The sequence below is a fragment of the Haliaeetus leucocephalus genome, unplaced genomic scaffold (genome assembly GCF_000737465.1).
Source record: "Haliaeetus leucocephalus isolate CR32 unplaced genomic scaffold, Haliaeetus_leucocephalus-4.0 Scaffold354, whole genome shotgun sequence".
Taxonomy (NCBI): domain Eukaryota; kingdom Metazoa; phylum Chordata; class Aves; order Accipitriformes; family Accipitridae; genus Haliaeetus; species Haliaeetus leucocephalus.
In genome coordinates, this window is record NW_010972790.1 from 13158 (window position 1) to 23274 (window position 10117).

Below are 10117 nucleotides of genomic sequence, written 5' to 3' on the forward strand. Positions count from 1 at the left end.
GGCCGAGGATGTCTATAGAGCAGATCCCCATGGATGGGATCCCCACAGATGTGATCTTGGTGGACCTTCATGGCCGAGGATGTCTATAGAGCAGATCCCCATGGATGGGATCCCCACAGATGTGATCTTGGTGGACCTTCATGGCCAAGGATGATCCCCATGGGTGGGATCTCAGTGGACCAGATCTCCACGGCTGTTGGTGTCTGTAGGGTGGATCCCCACGGGCGGCATCCCCAAGGATGGGATCCCCGTGGTTTGAAGCCCTGCGGATTTGACCTCCATGTCCTCCGGGATCACCATATCCTCCCCCTTCATGGGCGGCATCTCCCTGGACAGGATCCCAGTGGATGAGATCTCTGCCCACCACATCTCTCCACCGGGATCACCATGGATGGGACATCCACAGATGATCTCCGCAGCTGACCACTCCACGGACAAGACCTCCCCAGGCAGGATCCCCGTAGCTGAGAACAACATGGACCAGGCCTCCATGGATGGGATTTCCACGGACTAAATCTCCACGGATGGGATCTTAGTGGACCGGACGTCCTGGTGGACAGGATCCTGGTGGAAGGGATCTCTGTGGACGGGATCTTTGTGGACCAGATCTCCATGGGAGAAGATCACCGGGAACAGGAGGCTGGTGGATTAGCTCTCCATAGACCAGACCTCCATGGGTTGGGATCTCCACCGGGTGGCATCCTGGTAGATGAGACCGCCACGGGCCAGGCCTCCACAGATGGGCTTCCCAAGGCCACAACCTCTTCGTTGAGGATCTCCACAGACCAGATCTCCATGGATCTCCTGGGATAGCTGCCCTTCCAGGAGCTCCAGCTTTACCTCCAGGTTTAGGACCAAACCCAGCCCCAGGCTTCCTCTTGCCACCAGCAGAGAGCGAGATCAGCAGCTCCAAACCGTGATTCATCCCAACCCGGCCTTTCCTTTCATCAGGACTCAGCTCCTGGGCTTCTCCGCCCTTAATTGCTCGTCAGGCTGTTAATTGCCTTGAGCTGCTCCCAGCCTCGTCTCCTCTCCCTGCCCTGCCGAAGGGGCCATTGGAGAGGCACAGAGTTGCCTTCAAAGCCACCCCTGGAGCTCCTGCACCCACGTGGCAGCTCTGGTCCCACCAAAGTGGAGGTTGGCCAGGCTAGGGTGGCTTTAGAGGACCCATCGGTGTCCAAAAATCCTTCCGAGACCTTCCCACTGCAGGACGTGCCGGACCTCAAGCACGGCTCTCCAAGACGAGAAGAACCATCGGCGAAGATGTTTTGAACCTTCTGGAAAGAGGTGCCGGGGTGGGGGCTGACGAGCGCCGCTGAGCTCAGCGAAAATTTCGGCCCACCGGCCCGGAGCTTGGCTCACATCCCGGCACACGCAAGCGAAATCCGCCCCGGGAAGGGCCGGGAGACGCCGGGGTCCTCGGCTGGTGTCACCACCCTTGGGGTGGAGATGCCCCAGGTGGCCTTGGGGACGGTGGGTGACATTGATTGTAGTTGGGTCACCCTCTCCGGGCGCTTCCAACCTTGGAGATCCTCCGTGTTCTTGGGGCTGGGGGAGCGAGGAAGAGGAGGTGACGCATCTCCAGGGTTGGGGCCAGTGTCCAGCTTTGGGGGGGGACACACGGACGAGTGACACCCCCATCCCCGATGTCCCCTTGACTCACCAGAAGCGACTCGCAGGGCTCAGCCGGGTTGGCAGCGGGACGGGACCTCGCCCATCGTTCACCCACATCCGCGGCGTTACTCATCTGAGTAACTACCTACTCAAAGGAAGGTCCCCAAGGACCTTCAGGGGCCGCATCCCCCACCCTGGAGCCACGAGGGTCCCCTCCTCGGAGGTGACATGGTGGGTTGGGAGCACGCCTGCCCCCGCGCACGCGTGGGGAAGCGTGTGCGCACGCGTGTACGCGTAATGTGATGTCTACCCGGCTGGTTGTGTGGAGGAGGTGGGTGGATGGACAGCTAGGTGGGTGGGTGGATGGGCAGATGGAGGGGTGGACAGAGGGATGGACATGTAGAGGGAAGGATGGACAGATGGATGGACAACTAGATGGAGAGGTAGATGGTTGGATGGACGGATGGATGGACAGCTAGATGGAGAGATAGATGGAGGGATGGACAGATGGATGGACAGCTAGATGGAGAGATAGATGGAGGGATGGACAGATGGATGGACAACTAGATGGAGGAATAGATGGAGGGATGGACAGATGGATGGACAGCTAGATCAAGGGATGGACAGCTAGATAGTAGATAGATGGACAGATGGAGGGATGGACAGATAGATGAAGGGATGGAGGGATGGACAACTAGATGAACAGCTAGAGGGAGGGATGGACAGATGGATGGACAGCTAGATGGAGGAATAGAAGGACAGATGGAGGGGTGGACAGAGGGATGGACAGAAAGATGGAGGGATGGATGGATGGAGGAATGGATCGATAGATGGATGGACAGATAAATAGGACAGACAGACAGACAGCTATCCAGCTCACTGGAAGGATGGCAAGACAGTCAGATGGTAAGACACCTCTACAGCTGGACGGACAGATGGACAGACGAGGGAATACGGTGGAGATGAACAGATAGAGATGAGGGGACAAGAGGTGTGAGTGGATAGACTGGCCGACTGCAGACGGACAGACAGACGGGCTGATGGACAAAGGGATGGCAAGATGAACGGCAGATGGACGGATGGGGCAGAGAGATGGACGGAGGGACATCTGTGGGACAGACAGACTGGCAGTCAGATGGACAGACGGATGGATGGATGGGCCGATGGCCAGATAGATGGATGGACAGACAGACAGACATAGTTGGAAGGACAGGTGGACAGACAGAAAGATACGTGGATGGGGGGACAGACAGCTGGACGGACTTACAGTCGGATGCCCCGACCGATGGCCAGACAGGTAGACAGCTGGGTGGACAGACGGACGGTCAGACTTACAGTCAGGTGGACAGGGAGATGGAAGGATGGACAGGCAGGTGGGAGGACGGACAGACAGACATCCGGACAGACTTCCAGTTGCTTGGACAGACAGACAGATGGCTGGACAGACAGGTAGGCAGCCGGATCAGCGGACAGACAGACGGATGGCTGGCCAGGCAGAGCGGACAGCCGGCCGGGCGGACTTACGACCAGCCGGCCGGGCGGACGGCCAGACGGACAGACAGACAGACGGCTGGCCGGGCAACCTTACGGCCGGCTAAGCGGCCAGCAGAACGGGCAGCGGACGAGCAGGAGGCAACCCCATCCCATTTCCCAACACCCAAGGGGTTGGGTCATCACCCCGACACCCCCATCCTGCCCTGGGGGTGGGAAGGGACCCCCCCAATTCACCCCAGGACATGGGGAGGGGTCAGCCCTGTTTTGGGGACTCCTCACCCCCGTCCGGGGTGGTTCCGATGATAGGAGAAGCGGGCTTTTCCCGTTTGCCGAGGATCCCGTCGGCGTTTCCTTTGGGACATCAAAGCCCTAATCGTTCTCCCGGGGACGGGGAGACACCCACGGGCCACGCTCGCCCCGCTACCGCGCCGACCGGTCGCCCAACCGCTCTTGACTCACCCCGCCGGAGACACGGCCTACTTTTCACCCCGGGTATAAATATCCCCAAGCCACCGGCTCTCAGCTTCCCGACACGCCGAGCCGGCCCCGTCCTTCTCCTCCGGCAGGTGAGTCCATCCCCAAAGGCCAGGACCACGGATGTCGCGACGAGGGATGGATGCTGCGGGGCGGCGTGGGAAACAGGCATCCGGGGATTCCCCATCTCTCGGTGGATGTTTCCCACGGGTTGGATCCATCCGGCCCCAGGCGCTCAGCCCACGTGGGGTGGCTCTGGTTTGGATGGGTTTAGGTGGGAATGCCCTCCGTATCCCAGTTTAGCTCGGATCTCCCAGTTTCGTGGAGATGGGGTGGGAGGTGGTCCTTCCTGAGCTCGTGTAGGTGGGTTTGGTGGAACTCAACCAAAACAGGGTGGAGAAGAGGGTCCAAGACCACCCCAAGGTCTGTAAGGGGGAAGGTGCACCAAAACACCACCAGCATCTTGGCGATGTCGCCTCCATCCCACACGGGAGGCAGAAGGACACCGCCGAGGACCTTCCCCGTAGTCCCCACGTTGGCGTCGACCACCCCGGAGCTGATCCAGTTTGGTTTTTCTGCCCCAGGAATGGCTCATGACGGGCGCGGGGCCTTCAGCTTCATCCCCATCTTCATCCTCGCAGCCGGAGTGGTGTTGACCGCCCTGCCGCCGGCGCGAGCTCAGGTGAAGGGCAACGAAGGCAACGAGCGTAAGTCAACCCCGTGGCCGAGGAGGGAGGGATGGAGCCACCACGGGTGTTTCACGGGGACCTTGTAGGGGACTGTGTCCGATGGGATGGGATGGGATGGGAAGGGATGGGATGGGATGGGGAGATCCCTTCTCTTGGCTGATGGGAATCTTGCCTACAGGAAGGTTTGGGCAAGGCCCTACGGTTACGAAACCTGTTTTGGTTTCGAGCTGAGAGAAAGCAATCCCCTTGACGTGGGAAAACGGGGCCCGTAAGAGATGCAGAGGAAAATCCCCGCATCCCGTTGGAGGCGCTGGGATCGCCGGGATCACTTCTTTCCCTCCTCTGGAAGTTTGCACGGGGATTTCTGTTACAGCCGCAAAGAGGAGGAGACAAAAAGTGTCACCCGGGGTGATGGAAAGAAAGGAGAGACTTAATCCCAACGGGAGCATCCCTTTCCTTTCTTCTGGCCTCCAAAATGATGCTCTGCCAAAGGAGAACCCAAATGGATGGGTCTCTGGGTGGAAAGAGGAGTCCCGTGATTTCTGACCGTTGGATGCAAAGACCTCGGATCTGACCTGATCTCGGTGCCTCTTAACCCAAATCCGTGTCCCCAGAGCTGAATCCGAAACGCCCAGGTCCTGCGGAGAAGGAACAAGGTCATGTCCAAACACAATGGCTCGACAATTTGCCCCGTGACTGTCCAAGAACTGTTTTCTTGGGGGCAGATCTTTGGGATGGAGGTACCATCACCTCGGTTGGAGCTCTCTGGTTGCCAGTAGCCTCTGGAAATCCAGGGGATGGATTCCACCACAGGGCAGGATCCACCATCTCACGTTGCCTCTGCCGATTGGCCTTTGTTGATGGATACCCCTCCACCACGGGAGCTCGGGGAAGCTGCTGAGATGCCTTCAAGGAGCTTGGTGGAATCTAAACCCACTGGTTGGTCTCTGAAGGCTCAAGAACGGCCCTTGGGATGACCAGGGATGCTTCCCCGATGAGCATTTGCAGGAGGATGGTTCCCACCCTTCGACTTTTGGCAGCGTTGCCGGGACCGGATAGTGGCAAATTCCAGGCGGCTTGAAATTCGGGCGTCACCCATGGTCACCTGTCACAGGCTGCAATTCCCACCAGCACAAACCAGTCCCACTGGTAAATTCCAATGTCCCAACCTTCAGCGGAAGGCGATTGCAGATGCCGTGGACCGGAGCCACCTTGCACGCGCCGCGATCAATGCAGCTCTTCGCCGAGGTGGTCAACGCTTGGACTCGCGACTTCTCCCCCACATTAGCCAAAAATGTCTGGGATGCCCCAGACCACGGCGTGGAGAACTTGGCCCCAAAACCTGTGAGGACACCTCAGAGAACAAGGACTTGGTATCTCCCATTTGAAAGTCCTACTGCGTGTTTTTGAGGTGGGAGAGAGGTCTTTTTCTTGAAAAAAACACCTTTTTTGAACTGATTATCCTTTTTTTTAAAAAAAACAAAACTTGTCTGTTCCCACTTGGACACAACTGAGCATCAGGGGTCTTCTCCAGTGACCTTGAGGGTCCCGAGCACGTCGCAAGGCTTTGGACTCCCATTGGGTGGTCACCCGAGCGGAGCTGCCCTTAAGGTGGTCATGGCCTCAAGACAGTCACCCTGCAAACCTCATTTATGATAAATACCCTAACGAGGGGAGGGGCAACGTCATCTCGTAAACGCCTGGCGTTGGATGGGGTGGGATTGCCTCTCAGAACGGTCCCTTCCTCTCCTCGAGGACCAGCGACGTTGGGTAACTCCAGCAGACGCCCATCTGCAGCCACCTAAAGCCAAGGGAGATGCTTCCACAGCGACTAAAAGCCAAGGGAGATGCCTCCAGAGATGGGAAAAATTGGGAGATCCGTGTCAGAAATGGGGCGCTTCTAGCGATGAGACCCTTTTTCTATGATCTAACCCAAAAAAAAACCCCCCTAAACCAAGTTGACGGCGCTCACCCTTCCTTCTCAAATCAACCTGACGGGGACGGAGACGTCTCAGCTCCAGCGTTGACGTAAGGACTCGCATTCCCGAGGAAATTCCTCTTATCGTTTCTCCCCGCGTCAGGGCTTCTCCTGCTTGTGTTGATGCAACCATCTCCTACCCCGGCCCTAACTAGGAGTTCTGGGTACATGAGCCATCCGGGAGGTAGGATGCTTTTCGAGCTGGTCCTACAGGCTTTCTCACCGACCGAGGACGAAGCCATCAGCTCTTTTAGATCTGCGTCAGCTTCCTTTTTGGAGTCCAATCTCGGGCTGGGAGGAATCGTAGAGGTGGAACGGATGCCCCTCCCAGAGGCCCATGGCGAAACCGGCGGAGATAAGTGGCTCCTGGTGACTTCCCGAACGCTCGGTGATTTCCAGGACACCTCATTGTCACGATCCGGCAAGACAAACCGGTCCCAAAGGGGTCTCCTCGTGGGAGTTCCCACCTCCAGTCCTCTGCCTGGGAGGAGTGGTCAGGTCATGGAGTCATGGGGCTCCATCAAATGGCACCAGGAGAAAACAGACCTTCGAGGATTGATTCAAGTCTTGGCTACAAATGGTTGGATTTCACCTGCTCCCCAAATCAACCCCCCCCAAAAAAAGTCCTTCAACCCTTTTTCACCAAAAAAAAAAGCCCAGTAGGCAGATAGATGACTCAGTAAATGAAAAAAAGCGTATTTTTAGGTTTTTAAGGTGATTATGAGTGTTCCGATGGGAGTTTAAGATTGAAAAATAGAGACTTTTTCCCTTTCCCCTTTTCAAAGACACCTTTTTTTTTTTTTTGCAACGTTTCACCTTCTTTTCAACCCAAAAGGGCAGGTGTCTTTCTTCGGAAGACTTGGCGGCTGCCTACAACGCGTTGACGGTGCCCTTTGGTGCTCTTTGTTTCAGTGCCGGAGGAGGACGAGTCCCGGATCATCGGTGGGAAACCCTGCTCCATCAACCAACGACCTTTCCAAGTTGCCCTTATCAAGAGGGGTCAAATTCTCTGCGGGGGAAGCTTGATAGATGCCCAATGGGTCTTGACAGCCGCTCACTGCAGGCAGCCAATCAGGTAAGCCGGTTCCGTGCTCACATGCCCCATGGCTTCCTGGGAAACGACGTCTCCTCGCCCAGGTCTCCTCAAGGACCGAGGGGGAGAGGTGGGTCCCCTGGGGTCGGTGCCTTCAGGTTTCATGCCCAGATGTTGGCACTTCTGGAAGGCGACGCTTGCTTCCGCGTGGTGATATCCGGAGAAAGATGCCCCAGATGTTGGCATCTCCAGAGTTTTGTCGTCTCCAGATGTGAACGCCTCCAGATCTTGGTGTCCAGAAGTTGGTCATACTGAACCTGGTACCTCCAGGGGTTGGTAGCTCCAGAGAGAGGTACCAGAGGTATCCAGAGGTTGGTACGTCCAGATATTTGTAGCCCAGATGTTACCTCCAGAGTGGCCGGTGTCCCATGACCAGTAGCTCTAGACGTTGATGGGTATCTCCAGATGTTAGCATCTGGACGGCAATGCTTCTAGAGGGGAATCAAGGCACAGTCGTCCTCCGCGTGGAGACTGGAGGAGCTGATGGGTCCTTCACAGGGTGACAACCTCCAGCTCCAAAATCCTAAGGGAACCAAGCTCTTCCCCCCTCAACTTTGAGGTCCGGTCACCCCCTTTTTCCAGGTGACACCACTAAGCGGAGCAGGTTCCCCCTCAGCCAAGGTTGGCCAGTTTCTCCGCAAGGTCCCGTGAGAGGAAGCTGGATGTTTTGGAGGGGAAATCATGGGAGGAAAAAAAAAAAAAAAAAAAAAGTCGGGGAGAAGTTGGGCTGAGGGCAACATCGTCGAGACGTTGCAGGTGGGCCTCCTGGAGTCGGGAAGATGAAGTTAAGAGATGCAACTGTTTCCCATGAAGGTGGCCCCAGGGTATCTGAGCCATCAAAGAGCTCTTGGAGAAGAGCTGGTTCATGAATCCTCAAGGCATGAGCGTATTTTCCTGGTCTCCTCCCCCAGGGAAATGGGATACGGTGGTCCCACCGCCGGATCACCTTAACTCTGCCCGCTGAATGCGGAGAAACTTCAATGGCCACATCTCCATCATCTCCTTGCCGGCCAACCCTTGAGGCCAAGGTTTTATTTGTCTCCTCTGGAGGTACCAGCACTGATTTCTTGATCTTCTTCCCCGGGCAGGGACCTTAGGGTGTTAATCGGGACGGACACGTTACGGGACGGAACGGGGCAAGTGAGGTTGATTTCAAAGCTCCAGGTCCATCCAGCCTACAACCCCCGCAAGAACGACAACGACTTCATGCTCCTGAGGTTGAACAAACCCGTTCAGTTCAGCAACAGCATCAAGAAGATCCGATTAGCTACGAGGTGTCCCATGGACGGGATGAGGTGCAGCGTCTCTGGTTGGGGCACGACCAAGTCCCCTGGAGGTACTGGTTCCCGGTGGAGATCGCGGTGGAAGAGGTGGGATGGTGGGTGGAGGGAATTGGGCAGGGGAAAGGGCTCGCCAAGGAGATTGGGTGGCTTTCTCAGCTGGGAAAGTGGGATAAGGTCTTCCCTGACCTCACCTTAACTCTGCCCAGGGAGCGGCTCCCCACGGAGAATGACGTCTAGTTGGGTTTTCCCGTCGGGGTTGGGGTTTTCCCGTCAGGGTTGGGGTTTTCCCTTCGGGGTTGGGGTTTTCCCTTCGGGGTTGGGCTTTCCCTTTGGGGTTGGGCTTTCCCTTTGGGGTTGGGCTTTCCCTTTGGGGTTGAGTTTTTCCCTTTGGGGTTGAATTTTCCCTTCGGGGTTGGGGTTTCCTTCTGGGGTTGGGGTTTTCCCGTCGGGGTTGGGGTTTCCCCTTCAGGGTTTAGTTTTTCCCCTTGGGGTTGAGTTTTTCCCTTCGGGGTTGAGTCTTTCCCTTCAGGGTTGAGTTCTCCCTTCCGGGTTGAGTTTTTTCCTTCCGGGTTGAGTTTTTTCCTTCCGGGTTGAGTTCTCCCTTCGGGGTTGGGTTTTCCCCTTGGGGCTGAGTTTTTTCCTTCGGGGTTGAGTTTTTCCCTTCAGGGTTGGGGTTTCCCCTTCAGGGTTTAGTTTTTCCCTTTGGGGTTGAGTTTTTCCCTTCGGGATTGGGATTTCCTTCGTGTCGACCTCCCCACTTCTGATGGAGGCATCTCCATCATCCACCTCCCAAAGAACCCTACCAAAAGCATAATGAGGTCTGCTCGGGCCTCGGCATTAGGGGGCTGCCCCTTCTCACCATGTCCCTCTCCATCCCCACCTTGTCGTGCAGCGTATCTGCCCAAAAATTTGCAGTGCGCCGCCATCCAAACCTTTGGGAAGGACAAATGCGCCAGAGCCTACGGGAACGCCATCACCCCCAACATGTTCTGCGCCGGCGTGCCCCAGGGGGGCATCGATTCCTGCCAGGTAAGAGGAAATCACGGGGGGTGACGTCCCTTTAGCCACCTCCCAGGTTGCTGCTGGGGAAAAGAGGGTTTTGGTGTGGCTTTGGGTTCAAAACCAAGGTGAGATGAGTCCACGCAAATCTTGGGTTCCTTCAACCCAAGCCATAAAACCAGGGAAGGGTCATGGCACGTTGACGGGCTCGTGCAAGGTTTGGGTTCCCACCAACGACCTTCTTGAGCCATGACACCGGGTCACGGCACGTTGACGGGCTCGTGCGAGGTTTGGGTTCCCACCAAAAACCTTCTCCTTGAGCCATGACACTGGGTCACGGCACATTGACAGGCTCGTGCAAGGTTTGGGTTCCCACCAATGACCTTCTTGAGCCATGACGCTGGGTCACGGCATGTTGACGGGTGTATGCAAGGTTTGGGTTCCCACCACTGACCTTCTGCTTGAGCCATGATGCTGGGTCATGGCACGTTGA

At 56.7% G+C, this 10117-nt stretch overlaps 1 protein-coding gene across 1 annotated transcript in view; it reads left to right on the forward strand.

Moving 5' to 3' along the window:
• The first annotated feature begins 4051 nt into the window (after positions 1-4051).
• Positions 4052-10117, forward strand: part of LOC104835045 (kallikrein-14-like) — a 23448-nt gene continuing 17382 nt past the window's right edge. The window contains exons 1-4 of the mRNA XM_010572824.1: positions 4052-4289; positions 7162-7324; positions 8431-8678; positions 9518-9654. Coding sequence (XP_010571126.1) covers positions 4052-4289; positions 7162-7324; positions 8431-8678; positions 9518-9654 — 786 coding nt within the window. The remainder of the gene's footprint in view (positions 4290-7161; positions 7325-8430; positions 8679-9517; positions 9655-10117) is intronic.